Source organism: Engystomops pustulosus, chromosome 2 (assembly GCF_040894005.1).
Source record: "Engystomops pustulosus chromosome 2, aEngPut4.maternal, whole genome shotgun sequence".
Classification (NCBI taxonomy): Eukaryota; Metazoa; Chordata; class Amphibia; order Anura; family Leptodactylidae; genus Engystomops; species Engystomops pustulosus.
This window is the reverse complement of record NC_092412.1, coordinates 129,919,197-129,935,513: the sequence shown is the minus strand read 5'-3', so window position 1 is coordinate 129,935,513 and position 16,317 is coordinate 129,919,197. Positions and strand designations below refer to the sequence as shown.

Here is a 16,317-nt window from a genome sequence, read left to right as displayed (position 1 = left end):
GGAACGGCACCACCTATCATCACAATACCTCCATCGCAAAAAATGTTCTTTGTGCAGATGTAGCAAAAACATAAAGTTTTGGTGGTGCTCAAATCCCAAAGTAACACAGTCCAAAAGTAGCAAAGCTGAAGATATAAGAAATGGATGGCACTCTCCAATCTTCTGTTAATAATATTTTCTTCTTCTTGTTGTTGATTTCACAATAAAAGGGAGGGAGTGATCGTGGAACGCCCACAAGAAGGCAACGGCCGTTTTGCGCAACACAGCGCTTCTTCTGGCCTCCATATAAGTGATTTAAAAAAAAGGGGGGGGGGGAATTTATATACCCATATAAGATATGGAACAAGCCTCTCTCATAGGTGGTGCATATATTCACACATATATTCCTAGACCAATCATATGTAACTCTTCCTACCAACCAACATTGGCTAAACTCTCCCAAGTCCGTGTTCTCTCCACCTGCAAAAACGCAGCGTCCTCACAATGTGGGTGGAACTTCCAGAGTGTGGTATGCACTTGTCTGGAAGCGGACAATAACCCCCTCCCCCAAGCCCGAACCACCATAGGTGTCCCAGGTGGGGCGCATCACGTGACGAGATCCACACCGGTCAAGTCGTACCTAGTACAAATCACCAATTACACAATGCTAGCATTATTAATTCTTAGTTATTGGTATTTAAAAGTATTTGGGCATTACGGTATTTGGTATCTTAAGAAAAATGCCAAAATCTATTTTTTCGTAGCTGCCTCTTAAGGACTATTGCAACTCTCTGATTCTCACCAAGATGGAAACCTAGTTTACTTTATATTTTCCTGATTCTATTCAGTCACTGACTTTATTATTGCTACGTTTCCATAACCTTCTCTTTTACTGCAAAACGTTTTCTCCTTTGCAGAATATGCCCATTTATAACACACACCGGAACCCACGCGCCCACCATCTCGAAAAAACTTCCCCTCAATCTCCTCTGTCCTGACCTGGCTACTAACCATTATAATCATGCTCTCAAAAGTGCCCTGGTGACGTGGCACCCCCTTCATCAAGAACATTTTGAAGCAGATATTGTTGAATCCCTTTAATACAAAGGAGACATATTGTCTCCAAATAGACAAACAAATTACATATTTTGAGTCCTGGTAGCTATTTTCTTGTAGATGAAAAGGTCTCTGTACCAGGACGCTAAATGCTCCACAGAACGTTCATTCAATACACCATTTTAGGCATCTTATGGCATTGTCACCATGATAGGATACGTAAACATATAGACCCACTTAACCCTACGCTTTTCGCCGTTCTAATATAGCGGCTCCTCAGGGGTCTTATTATGGGAAAAACAAACCAAAAGGGGTCCTAACAAAGATATTTAATAACGTTAATAGTGTACAAAATGAGGTAAAAAAGTAGTTGTAGTTTATTCGATTACATGCCCAAATCATATATTTAACCACTGAGTGGTCGCACATGGTGTGTACATAAATACTCATAACCACCCAATTAAATGTTATACCATCTTATGAGTTCCTAATAATGTCATGTACTACACAACTTTTTCATTTGAAACTCAAGTTACATACAGCTAAGATGCCTATACTGTGACTTGATATATAACCAAGAGGATTTGTGTACTCTATGGGTATAAGAGCGTCAGTCCCATATAGTACCCCCTGGTTATCCTCCAATTTTGAAACGGACAATCACATATATACTGTACTTGCCAGATGTTACATCAGTATGACAGAAAATACTCCAAATTGCACACATCCCAAGGCCTATCAGATTGTGCAAACAGAATTTGTTTATACCCATGGCCCTATGAATCATATTCACATGTATACCGGCACTAATCACAAATTCTGTTTGCACAACAGGACTGAGTCCCAGGACAGGCTAAAGCGATTGTTTTGTTGGCTTCATTAATTATATAAATGTAAAATTTCAAATGGATTTAGATAGCTGCTCTGGAGATCTATGTAACATTCTCAACAGGACTGTTTCCTGAATTGTTGCAGGACTTGGATCCCTTTGGAGAGCTTGTGTACAAGGTCTCTTCATTGAACATGGCAGAGCCCACTCCCCTAATATGCTACAGCAGTGACTCATAGCAGAAATGGGGGGGCTGTACTGTATTCAGTGAAGAGATCTCATATATTGGTGCACCAGTATATTCCAGGATTGTGCCTGGACTTGGAACAAATGCATTTTTCACAGCCCTGTTGCTACTAAACTACAAAGGAAATGTTACACAGCATTCAGTAGCAGCCTTGATGCGGCAGCTTTGTATGGTGAAAATGCTTATTCTTCTTTGTGGTGGAGGTTAATATTTTTCAAAGTGGACGATTCCTTGTAGAAAAATGCTCTTTTAAAGAGAACCCGTCATGCAAAATAACCCCCCTAAACTAAATATATTTTCATAAACTGCCATTAGAGAGCATTGCCTCTATCCCTTCATTGTCCCTCTACATGCCTGTAAACCTAAGCAATGAGCTCCTAAAGCTGTATGCAAATGACCTGTGAAATGTCCAATGAAGCATTAGCATATTCAAGCTGTCCACTCTATTCATGAGTGGGAGGCACAGCCACACCCCCAGTGCTTGACTGACAGCCTGTATAATGATGTGAGGCTGTATAATGATGTGCTTCCTGGTGTTGTGGCCACGCCCCCTGCAGCCTGTGTGTGCATGTGTGTGTGTTTAGGAGAGATACAACAGCTCCAGGCAGCCATGTTACAGCAGAACATGTCAGATTCATGTGTAGCTGATGTCTGTGTCTCTCACCTGTGTATTAGGAGGATGCAGCATGTCAGCAGATGCTGCACACACACTAGCCATGCTTTACTATACATTACACACAGACATGAGCAGGGGGAGGAGAGGGGAGGGGTAACAGGGGTGACATCACTGCCTCTGACCATGTGACCAGCCTCATTTACATGATAAAGAATAGATGATTTTACAATGAATAATGTATGAAATAACTAGATAAAGGCTGGGATGGATCCTTGTGAGCTGCTCCAACAGGTAGAGGTGACAGGTCAAGTGGCAGAGACCTGATGACAGGTGTCCTTTAACCCCTTACCGATGCGTGGCATAGTAGTATGGCACGCGTCGGGTCCCGATGCATGGAGAGGGCTTTTTTTTTTTTTTGTGAGTCGCACACTAAAATTACTATGTAATCTTTGTTCTATAGTTCACTATGATTATGTTGATACCTCATTTATGTAGTTTTCTATGTTTTTACAATTTTGTAGTAGAAAAACTAACATTTATTTTCATATCGCTATTTTTTCGGGTCTTTTTGGTTGACAGCTGGTTTATGGCTTTTTTTTTACGTGTTGAGTTGTCCTTTTTTTTTTTTTTTTTTTTGTGACGGGATTTTATGAAAAATGTACATTTTTTTTTTGGTGAGGTTTTTGTTTTTACAGCTTTCACTGAGTGGGTCCAATAATGTTATTTATTGTAACGGATGTGGCAATGACAAATGTTTTTTTTTTTTCTTGATTTTGTACTTTATTTGGTATTTATAGGGGACTTTCACTTTATTTCATTCTTTTAGTTATAAAATGCTTTTACTAGAAGTGTTAAATGTATTTTTTTTTACTTTTACAGGTTTGCTTGAACAAGCAATGCTCTGAATGACCGCGGTCATTCATATAACACCATGTAGTGCAGATGTATTACACGTTGTTATGTAACAGTGTAAGAGTAGAAGGACAGAGGGATGTTTTCCTTTTAGAAGCTGAATTTGACAGCAATCCTTCACTAGTGGCAGGATACATTTGTAGAGCCCTAGTGGTATAAAAGGCACCCTTTGGGGAATTTAGCACTCCGTATCTGCAGCCTGGTATGTGCAATATAATAGCAGTCCCCACTACTCTATTGCCTGCAGCAAGTCAACAGGACATTGAATGATGTCACAAGCGTGAGACTCCTCACATGCTTCAGGTCTTCCAATTACGAACCTGCTGTACTAATTCCTGTGAAAGCTTAGTGCTCTGGCTTCAGTGCCCTTAGCTGATGTCATATCGAGGAAGTGCCGCCCACTTTAGGAATAACTAAATATAATTTTATAAGAAAGGATGATTGATATACCAGCCTGTATCTACAGCTAGGAAGAAGCCAGCAGCATGATATGGTTATCGTTGAAATTGCTGTGAAAGGCTCTCCCCATCTGTGCTAAAATTTTATTTTTTGGTTTTTTTTTTCTGTCAGCAACTTTACAGTTACTTTTTAAAGGAAATATGCCACCAGAATGAAGGATTGTAAACTGAGCACACTGACATATTTGTGTTTCCCCTCTGGCAGGATCTGCCACTCTTTTAGCTTCTTATGCAATTGTTTTTAAGAAAAATAGGCTTTAAAAATTGTGCAAATTGACCTGGGAGACTCCACACTCCATTAACTCAAATAAAGCTTGGAACCCATAATTTTAAAATCCGGCTTCGTAAAAATAGAAGCTAAAAGAGCGTATCCTGACGGAGTGTGCACATCAGCATGTAAGTGTGCTTGGTCCTTCATCCTGGAGGTAGATGTCCTTTTAACTGTTTATCTTATTTGTGCTGCCAGATACAACTTATTAAAATAGTTTTTCTTTTTTTTTTTTTTTCAAAAGCTTTACCAGCAAGGAAGACTTTGCCAGCTTGGAAGTGAATTTTGTGAATTGGAAGTTTTTGCAAAAGTGTTACGTGCGTTAGATAAGAGGTGAGTCATCGAAGCATTCAGTATGTTGTTAAAATTGACTCTCTATTCTGCAGTACCACTACTTCCATAGTTTAGTAGTGCTTCATTAAGGAGTGATTGTGCTGTTATTGTACTCAATTTACACTGTACAGTAAAAAAAAGTTTGTATGGTGGTACTATTTATTTAAATTTTATTTTATTTATAGGGAGAGGATGGGTTAAAAACCAAAAACATCAACATTCTTTTGATTTCACCTGCCACTGTTAAGACACTTTCCTTACCTCCTGCTTGTGTCTCTTGCTTAAAGGGGTATTCCGGGAATATGAACGTCTGATACAAAAAAAAAAAAAAACCCTGATGCTATAAATAAATGAATATAAAAAAAAGTCAATGTCATAAGTCACAAAATGGAGCTTAGATAGTTTGATTTTGTGATTCACAAAATTTGATTGCCTCTAAAGTATGCAAAATTATCACCAAGGTGGCTGCTGCTTGTCCCATGATCCTTTAGTTCTCAGTAACTCCTCCTACCTCTTATGCTCTGTTCCCAGTGATGATGTAACAGACATTCTTGCTCTGTTACCAATGTAATAATGTGTGTAACTGCCATCCCTGCACATCATCACAACACTAGGCATACTGGATGCACTGCAACCAACAGACTACAGCCAAATGTATCTGTGATCATGTGACCTGGCCAGGCAGGTGCAGAACATGTGATGAGGACATGTGACCAGCGGCCATCTTCTGTCCTGTGTCTGCTCCGCATGGAGGAAATCAACGGACTGATTAAAGGGCCAGTAGCAACTTAATTCTTCATTATATTGTATGTCACCAGAATTTTTCTGATATGGGGAGCAAAATATTAAATAACTTATCACATATTAGCTTATATTTTAAGGATCCATGTGTATATGAATTATGCTTATTCCTGGAATACCCCTTTAATGCCTCTTGTTACATAGGTTAACCCACGTTACAAGTCATTTTCCACGGTTAAGACACAAATCAATAAAGGAAATCTACCACTAGCAGACGACAGTTTTGAGCTAAGCTCATTTACATAATGCATTACATTCAGAAACTGTGCCATTGCTGAGAATACAAGTTCTAAAAATATTCAAATCGGGGTCCGGCGATCCTGGCTGTATGTATTTAGATGCTTGGCGCTCCGTCGGAACCCAATTATGAACGCCTCCTGTGCCAATAACCCTGTCCTCCTCCCTCCTGATGGCCGAGAGCCAGCTATCTACGCTACAGGCATTAGGGAGGAGGAGTGTTTTTCTCACAGCATCTGACTGGGAGAGCCAAGCATCTCAATACCTACAGCCTGGAGCACCGGACCCTAAAATTTGAATCATAATCTTTATTTTCTCAGCAATGGCACAGTTTCTGAATTAAAGATGTTAACAGCCGATTTCAGAATGAAGCCGGCATTATGCAAGTGATCTCTGCTCAAAACTGCTTCTGTTGGTGGTAGATTTCCTTTAATGGACTGAGTGGGCATCTCTGACATGGAAAGCAGAGCAGCAGTGTTTGGATATTTTTAATAGAAAAACCTTAAGTTGTAGTACTTGTGAGAAAAATCCCTGTACTGTAGTTCACGGGTTGAACCCTACTTGAGCACCTATGGCATTGATGGTGAGTCTTTTAGAGACCTAGCGTGGCCAAACTACAACCAAAACCCACTTATTTATTGCACAGTGCCAACTTGGGAATTTAATCATTACAATTTTAACTAATTTCAATTGTATCTGCGTCTTCAGGGAGACCAATTCTGTAGAAAGAAGGAGGAGAAATTGATATCATTGAAGCTTCCATCTAGGTTCTGCTGAACAGGAAGACTCGGTGCTCCAGCACAGGAGCTCCAATGATAATCCCAGCCTGTCCACACCTTCTCCCTCCTCCAGTAGTCTCAGGGAGCCAATGATGTGGTACTTTAAAATAGTACTTAGTACTTGGCACATCCTGGGGTTTCTCAAACTGTAGGAGGAGGCATTGTTTGGTGAACAATGGCCTGGGTGCCTAAAGAGTGGGCTCGTATTTCCGGGTCCCATAGGTCCGAAACCACTATTTTATTAGCCCTGTGTATCTAGAGCTTGAATACATTGATTTTGGGTCTTTTCTTAAATCCCCATTTGTTTGTTTTCTTCAGGCATCTACTGCATCACTGCTTTCAGGCATTAATGGACCATGGAGTTAAGGTTGCTTCTGTGTTGGCATATTCTTTTAGCAGACGTTGCTCATATATAGCAGAGTCTGATGCTCAAGTTAAAGAAAAAGCCATCCAGATCGGCTTTGTTCTAGGTAAGAAGTCTTCAGCATGTTTCCACTTTAAACATGTATTAAAGGTATTGTCTAAAGGTGTTGTTTTTTTTTTTTTGTTTTTTTTAAATAAACTTTGCAGGTGGCTTCCTTTCAGATGCTGGCTGGTATAGTGATGCTGAAAAGGTGTTTTTGTCATGTCTACAGCTCTGTACCCTCCACAATGAGATGCTCCATTGGTTTCGTGCAGTGGAGTGCTGCGTCAGGTAAGGTTGCTAAGTATAAGTATTGAGAATCTAGTGACAGAAGACATTATAGTTTTAGATGAAACAATTGTAATATACAGCTTCAGTTGTAATAATCATTATGGAGTCTTTCGAGCATCCTAATGAATAATTAAGCTCACTAGGCAGCTTCTCAATAGTTTAGACTGTCTAGCAACAGTTGACACTACAAATTCTCCATGGTTCAGCAGCTCACCTCCACATTATGCAGGTCCTGGTAATGTCCTAATGTGTATAAATGACGGGAAATGCTTGTATAGAGCAACACATACAAGACTCGTTTATTATTTTTAATGCATTGTGGTATTATAGGATGCGGGCTTCAATATGGTATTCTAGGATGCGGGATACAATTGGACATCTTTTAGAATTGTTTTGTTTTCCTCCTAGGTTGTTGCATGTTCGAAATGGGAACTGCAAATATCATTTAGGAGAAGAAACTTTTAAACTTGCCCAAAGTTATATGGAGAAGTTAGCCAAGCATGGGCAGCATGCAAACAAAGCGGCTTTGTACGGAGAATTGTGTGCCCTGCTCTTTGCTAAAAGTCATTATGATGAGGTAGATGCTTATTCAGTTCAGTATTTAGAAAAAAAATGTGGCACTTATTTGTCTCTTTTTAAGAAAAATGATTTTCAAAGCATTGGTCTGTGTCAAAAATATATACGTTTTTTGTCTTATCACTCCTTACCAGTAGACTGTAGCTCTTCTCATTTTAAAACCAGGAAAACTTTACCCCTTCTTCTTTTGGATAGATAGTTACAACAGACAATGTGACTAAGGGTTGTTTTTTTTTTAATTTTTTTAAGTAGATGCCCCATACGGTCTTATGTTTCTGTAGGTTTGATCTTAAGTTTAATTTGTATACAAGTCAGAACTGTATATTTTATAATTGTAACCCCAGACAAAAATGTTTTGGTCTCTGTGACAATTGGATATTAAAATTGTTGGATTGTCATAAGAACCAGGATTAACAATAAAACTTAATTGCAGACACCTTAGATAACTGTTATAGCCTAGGGCTACAGTACAGTAAATTAACAACATCCAGAGGTCTGTTTGTAACTAGGGGTGGTCTATAAGCGGGTGTTCTTAAGTAGGGGACCGCCTGTATATTTATAGTGAAGCTGTTATTTAAATTTATCTGGTTATTTTCTGGTTTATATGTTTTAGGCTTATAAATGGTGTATAGAAGCTATGAAAGAAATCACCAGTGGACTTCCTGTAAAGGTGATCGTAGATGTTTTGAGACAGGCATCTAAGGTAAAGGAAATACATTTGAGAACCTTTCAAATCTGTGTAGTCTTTCCAGAGCATGTTACATGTTCCACTATAAAATTGTGCTGTAAATCTTTTAAGGAGGCATGATCTACCCTTGTTCAAATCTTTGCATTTTCCTTTAAAAGCTATTTTTGTGGAATAAACTGAAAAGGTAGGGTTTTTCTTCAATGTGAGTGATGCAAGCAAAGCTGTTAGGCAAGAGCATCTGATTTCTTACTTTGCTTACCAAATTGCAGACAGTTGTATAGCCACAAAGGCCTGAAAAAGTGAAAAGGAAGTTAATTATTTCTTCTATGTCCACTGCCAAAAAATTGTCAGATAAGGTGTGGTTTTCCCAGTGAAATAGTGTAAACCTTTGTCTTGCAGGCACAGACTTTTGCTTGCTCATGTCGCATGTGGATAAGCCATGTAGGATTCTCCTCCACTATGCCGCTATGGTACATTGCAGTGGATTTATTAGGGGTGATTTATCTGGTGTCTGGTTGCCATGAGCAACCAGACTATTTTTGCTTTCAATCACAGCTCTTTTATTTTCCTGCATTAGTTTATAAAATGACAGCTGAGCTCTGATGGGTTGCCATGAGCAATTAGATTTTTCCTTTCAGACACTTCTCCCCCTTGTCTTTGTCTTGGTTGGCTAATCATCCGCTTCTTGAATGTTGCATGTCCCAGCAATTAAAACTTAAACCATCACCTTGTTATCCACAGGATAGGGAATACATTTCAAAGTTTCCCAAACCATTTAACACACATCAGAGTATTGGGAATTACCAGTAATGGCCTACAGAGCTGATGCAGGTTTAAATTAAATTCTGGTGTGACATGAGAAGACATTTGTGTATTAAATATTTTCCTAAAATTGCTTTTTTCTTTATACATTTAAAAATAAAATTCAATTTATTATTTTTTTTGTTTGTTCATTCAGGCTTGTGTAGTGAAGCGAGAGTTCAAGAAAGCCGAACAGTTAATAAAGCATGCAGTATACCTTGCTCGGTAAGACCCAGGGCTGCTCTCTCAAGGGTTTTCTATTCATGGCCTTTTCACATTGAATAATAACCATTTATTTTTATTTAGGGAAAATTTTGGCTCCAAGCATCCCAAATATTCTGATACATTACTAGATTATGGATTTTACCTGCTAAATGTTGACAACATATGCCAGTCTGTTGCAATATATCAGGTAATACTTTCTGCTCCTGTACCAGTGCTTTCAATTTACAATATTTCAAGCAAATCTCAACACCCATAATCTTTTTGCAAGGACAGTGATGAATACCACTACTCTAGAACAAAGACTAATGGTTCTTTTGGATTTTAAGTCCTTAAAAAAAATGTTTCAATCGTTAAATAACTTTGTTTAATTTTATTGTATGAGCATTGAATGAAATGTAACTTTTAAAGCTTCCTATATGTATTCTGCAATTTTAGACTGCCCTTGATATCAGACAGTCAGTATTTGGAGGAAAAAATATCCACGTGGCAACCGCTCATGAAGACTTGGCCTACTCTTCCTATGTTCATCAGTACAGTTCAGGAAAATTTGATAATGCATTGTGAGTTTTTTTTTTTTTTTTTGGTTGTTTTGTATGCACCATTGTGCCATGAAGGACTCTTTAAAAGGAACCTCTCACCATGTATACCCCCCCAATTACCCTAAACCATATCTTGTAGTATACTTCAAATAACGATTTTGTTTTTGTGGCCACCATTCCTCCAAACATTATCTGTTTCTCCACTCTCTGTCCTAAGATAGTTAAGGAGGCAGAGTAGCTCATTCATGCTCTGCCTCCTACTAGCTGAGTGATATTACAAACCCTTTAAGGATGCACAAGATCAAGTGGGTATTGATTCTTCAAAAACGCCTCCCGACCATACATGTCCCGGGAAGCACAGGAAGTGAGAGAGTTGTCCACACATACTTCGGTATGGCACAATACTTTTCCACTACTCCAAATGGCAGATGGTCCCCTTTCACTCACCTCAAAGAAGCAGAGCCCTGTTGGCACAGTAGTTCTGCACCAACTCCCGTTAGATATAAGCCCAGTCCATAACTGGATTATATAGGGCCAGAAGGCAGCCCATGTGTGTCTATGTATCTCTCTATCCAAGATGAAGATATGAGAATTTGTGGGTTGAGCTACAAAAACAACCCAGGTTAAATTTTTTAAATGTAAATGCGTTAGGGGAACACTAGACAATAAACACAATATAATTTATGTACAAGTACAATAAGTATAAGTAATTAACGTCAACTACTGTGATGCACCACTGGGAAGGGATGGCAAGATCTTCCTTCCTTTGATGTGATCTTGTTGGTGCAGTAATTTCCCCAGGAAAAAACCATGGCCACAGGGCTCATTTACCTTTAATGTACTTCCCACCCTATGCGGATGCAAGAATGCCTCCTGCCTGTGCTGAATTCCAACTTTGCCTTACGCTTTAAAAACAAAATAGACAGCAACAGGGAAATGTTAAACCTTCATCCCCTGCAACCCACCCTGGATATTTAATCACATCCCTCTACTTGTACACTTGACCAATTTCCATCCTCTCCACTGGGCTCATTTCGGCCCTTATATCTCTTTAAACTTCCTGTATCCACTGGTATTGTTCTGTTCCAACATCCTTTAAACATGCAACTGTCACACCCATCCTAAAGACTACTCCACTATTGCCCTTTTTCACAAAGAGGAACGTGCAGCCACATCCCCACAGCAATTGAACGGGGATCTGACTGCTCATGCCTGACTGGAGAGCAGAGAAAGCATACACGTTGTTTCTGTGGAAACTCTGTAAGGCCACATTCACGTGACCGTAGGACGCGTATGTACATATTACATACGTCCCAATATACACCGCCAATGGCTGTATGGAGCGATACAGTGCCGCACGCTGGAAAAAGTTATGACACGTCATGTCTTTCCAAGTGTTACTGGCCCTGCGTGGTGGATCTTTTTGGATATATTTTATATATACAATATCTTTTGTAGTGCATCTGAATAATTATAGTTCTTTTTTATTTGTTCAAGATTTCTTGGCTCCCTGTCAGCAGTGTGTGTCAAGTCTTGGGGGGAGGGAGGGGACAGTTCAAATGGCTCAAGTAGTGTTCTCCATTACTTTTCTCCTTCTCCCCAACTAACTGACACGTGCAGTTCTCATTTATATTTTTATTCGGTTGCATCAGTGAGAAAGGTAAAACTCTCTTTATTTACTTTTAAAGATTTCATGCTGAACGTGCCATAGATATCATCACTCATATACTCCCAGAAGACCATCTGCTGTTAGCTTCTTCAAAAAGAGTTAAAGGTATGTTGACTAATCATTCTATAGGCCTCTAGTACTACTAAGTGCCGTACGCCATATTTGCTTAAATGAAGAGCTGTTAGTAGAATTTCATTATTAAACCCTTATTAAAACCTGATATAAGCGACCAAACTGACATCTGAATACACAGCGTGGCGGCTGTAACTAATGGGGCTCCGTTCGTGGTTGTTGCGACCGCAGCATTTAACCTGCCTTTGGGGGGGGCCGCGTCCATAACAACCCATAGAATAAAAGTAGATAATTATTGATCCTGCATGAACGCCGTTAAAAAACAAACAAAAACTGTTACAAACCTGCCAAAAGTTATGATTTTTACCTATTGAATCCCACAAAAAATGCAATCTAAACTCATCAGAAAACATGTGTACTCCAGAATGATACTGTTGCAACATATCCTGCAAAAACAAGCCATCAACCAGCTTCATAGCCAAAAAACTTGGAAGACAGCAATGCAGAAATGATAGATTTTTAGATTTTTATTTTTCCCCCACATTAGGGTTTTATTTGGCACATTTAGTAAAACAGAAGAAAAAATATTTTAGTATCCCTGTAAACTTATTGACCCATGAAATAAAGATAACATGATTATTAGGCTATATGGTGAACACCAAAAAAAGAGTAAAAAATCCAATACAGAATTTATGCTTTTCTACTCCTGCCCTCAAAAAAGCTAATAAATTTTCAACAATAGGTGATATCAACACCAAAATTGTAACACTGGAGAAAGCATCTCATCCCGCAAAGAAAAAAAGGCCATCACATGGCCCCAATAACGGAAAAGCTAACATTTTATACCCTACAAAAGGAGCCAATGAGGAAACTAAAATCCTGTCAGCTTCATGTCCCTCCTTCCCTCCTGCATCTCGCTGTGCGCCCATAAAACAAGTAACAGCCACGTGTGTGGGGTCTCTGTACTTGGGAGAAATTGCATAACAAATTGTATGGTGGGTTTTCTCTTTTTCTCTCGGAAATGTGTAAATTTTAGGGCTAAATGAACATATAACCGACACAATTTGACCATTCTAAATTTCACCTCCATTTTGATGTAATTAACCCCTTGATATCTTCATAGTAAAAGTCTTCCTAAAAGCTGTTTCTGATAGTTTGGGGGGTGCAGATTTGAAAATGGGTTGATTAAATAGGAGGTTTTGATGTTAAATATGTAAAATTCCATTCAAAACAGCATTTATCCCCAAAATAGTCAATTCTGAAAATCTGGAAAATCGATGTTTCATTGTAAGCCGCATGACTACAAAATAAATTATCCAGACATTTCAAAAAATTATGAAAATGTAAAGTAGACAAATGGGAAATGTTATTCAGCAATTTATTTAGGTGGTAAATCTACCTGCCTGAAAACGCAATGATTTTGCAAAAAAAAAAATTTTTCAAAAAATTCATAATTCCCCCCCCCCCCCACATGTTGTACTTAAGTTTAACGTTTATTTACAATCTACTAACCCCTTTGACAAGTGTTCAAAAGTTATAACCATATAAAGCGACCCAAGTGGGGATGAGCCTTAAACTGCAAATTGTCTGCATCCTTAAGGGATTAATGTAACCTCCTTGCTGACGATTTGTTATCAAAAATACAGCTTTTTGTCCACTGTTTTCAATGAATTGTAGTAAAAATCTTTAAAGCTCTATGTAAGTTGTGGCTCCACATAGTCTCCAGGTACCACAGATTTCAAACCTCTAAGGGGCCGTCCTACATGGCCTTTAAGGCCATAACTACATTATGTTTTAAACCATAGCCGCAGTCCTCCCATAGGCAGTGATAAATTGTTGCTGTAAACTTGATAAAATGCAGGTTTCAAACTTCTGTGTGTGTGTATATTGAAATTTTAATGAGTTCTTTAAATTTGTGTTTTACACAAAGTTGCATTAAGGTGGAATGGGATGTTAACTATTAAGACAAATGCATTTGTATGGTTGTTTGCTTTAAAAATCAAAAATATATATATCTCGCTCGTAAAAATTTTTTTACGAACACTCTTTGTATACAAATACTACTCGGGTACACGTCCCAGGGCCTAGACCAGAGTTCTTCCAAAGTATAAGAAACGAAAATGGCAGCTCTCTGAGATACTAGTTTATTCCAGCATGTGCCAAGTGTGTGTGTGTATATAATATATATATAATAATTAATATTATAATCAAGTACAGGCAGTCCCCGGGTTACCTACAAGATGGGGTCTGGAGGTTTGTTCTTAAGTTGAATTTGTATGTTAGTCAAAACTGTATATTTTATAATTGTAGATCTAGACAAAAAATATTTAGCCTCAGTGACAATTGGAGGTTAAACATTTTTTGTATTAATTGGACCAAGGATTATCAATAAAGCTTCATTACAGCTGATCATTGCAGACTGGGACTAAAGTAAAGCATTCAGAAAGCTTCACCAGAGGTTAGAGGGGTCGGTCTGTAACTATGGGTTGTCTGTAAGTCTGGTGTCCTTAAGTAGGGGACCGCCTGTATAAGCTCCCCTTCTTTCTTCTCTGCGCTGCAGCAGCCGGCAGAGAAGCACCCACACGATCTGCTGCCTGGTGGGCACGGCCAGCAGATCACATGGATGCGTCTCTGCCGGCTAATACAGCATAGAGGAGATGGAAAACTCTGCTTATAATATACCGCATATACTCATGTATATCTCAAATCAAAGCATGAATTCGGGTTTATGCACGAATAGGGATATTTACCACAATATACAACATCAACGAGAATTTACTCTCCCAAGAGTACTAAAAAAAAGCCAGTGCAATATTTGGTTACAATCCACAAATATGTTAATGAATATTTAATACAAAAGTAAAAAATCTCCTATTCTGTAAAATCATAATTTTTTTCTGAAAAATTGAATACAAAAATATTTTGTACTTCATACACATAACCACCTTCATGCAACTTTGCAGCAAACCGTAAAATGCAAAAATGATGTGAAAATTCTAAATTTCCACCTAAATACGTACAAATCCATCTATATAAAATATACTTCCTAAAAATTTGATAGGAATTCATACACTCCCCACATGTGTATATTCACCAAAACTTGCAGCAAAGGGAACGTTAATACCACAGGGGGTGCCAAACTATTTTTGCAGAAAATTGCACTAGGCTTCATGCAGATTTAATCTATACCTCCTTACACAACAGTAACCCAAATATAAAACAATATATCCATAAACCAAGATAATGAGATAACAAAGGTCTCTTTTTAGATGTGTGCAATTTTATTAGACGCGCATCAACTAAACCTTCAGCAGTTCTTAAGAATTTGAGTAAGAACACCATAACATAGGTGTAAATAATGCACGTTGTGAAATAAAAACTTTATTCAGTAATGTTTGTGTGTGTTTTTCTAGTTGCATATAACTTTTTGGACATGTTGTGGGTTGGGGTGTTAATATGTAACCACATTCGGCAAAGAGGATCAAATGTTTTGCTCAATTTATGTAAAAAAAGAGCACATGTGATCTCAGATTGTTCTGTGTAGGAGAGGGTTAATAACAACATAAACATTTGTTGTTATCCTTTATCAAAGAGTACTTGTAAAGACGTGAAAGCTGAACTATGGTTACAGATGGGGAACTAGATCAGTTCTGCTCAGACGTCTCTAATAAAGTTTACATTACCTGGGAGGTGTGAGCAGCTCCACTGGGCACCCTACTCCAAATTCTCTCTGTAGCCTGCCAGCTAGGAAGCTGGAGGGGGGAACACTCCAGATGACTATAATTAACCCCTTAAGGACGCAGCCATTTTGTAGCTTAAGGCTCAGCCCGATTTTTTGGATTCTGACTTGCGTCTCTTTATACGGTTATAACTTTTGAACACTGTTACTTATCAAAGCGATTCTGAGATTGTTTTTTCCCCACATGTTGTACTTCATTTTAGTGGTAAATTTTGGCAGATAAGTTTTGCATTTATTTACAAAAAAAAAGAAAATATGATAAATTTTTGGAAAAATTTGCCATTTTCGAAATTCAAAATCATTGCGTTTTCAGGCAGATCGATTTACCACCTAAATAAGTTGCTGAATAACATTTCCCATTTGTCTACTTTACATTTTCATAATTTCTGAAATGTCTGGATAATTTATTTTGATGTCACGCGGCTTGCAAATAGAATATCGCTTTTCCGGATTTTCAGAATTGACTATTTTGGGGATAAATACAGTTTGGAATGAAATTTTACATATTTAGCATCAAAACCCCCTATATAACCAACCCATTTTCAAATCTGCACCCCTCAAGCTATCAGAAACAGCTTTTACGAAGATTGTTAACCCCTTGAGATCTTCATAGTAATTGAATCAAAATGGAGGTGAAATTTAGAATGGTCATATTGTTCCCTTATACGTTCATTTAGCCCTAAAATTTACACATTTCCAAAAGATAAAAAGAGAAAACCCACCATACAATTTGTTCTGCAATTTCTCCTGAGTACAAAGACCCCCCACATGTGGCTGTGACTTGTGTTATGGGGGCACA

General features: G+C 38.3%; 1 protein-coding gene across 1 annotated transcript in view; it reads left to right on the top strand.

The window, feature by feature from the left end:
• Positions 1-16,317, top strand: part of APPBP2 (amyloid beta precursor protein binding protein 2) — a 51,149-nt gene that overhangs the window by 11,444 nt on the left and 23,388 nt on the right. The window contains exons 2-10 of the mRNA XM_072136422.1: positions 4,610-4,698; positions 6,834-6,985; positions 7,086-7,209; positions 7,618-7,786; positions 8,399-8,488; positions 9,432-9,499; positions 9,581-9,686; positions 9,935-10,059; positions 11,727-11,812. Of these exons, the coding sequence (XP_071992523.1) occupies positions 4,610-4,698; positions 6,834-6,985; positions 7,086-7,209; positions 7,618-7,786; positions 8,399-8,488; positions 9,432-9,499; positions 9,581-9,686; positions 9,935-10,059; positions 11,727-11,812 (1,009 nt within the window). The remainder of the gene's footprint in view (positions 1-4,609; positions 4,699-6,833; positions 6,986-7,085; positions 7,210-7,617; positions 7,787-8,398; positions 8,489-9,431; positions 9,500-9,580; positions 9,687-9,934; positions 10,060-11,726; positions 11,813-16,317) is intronic.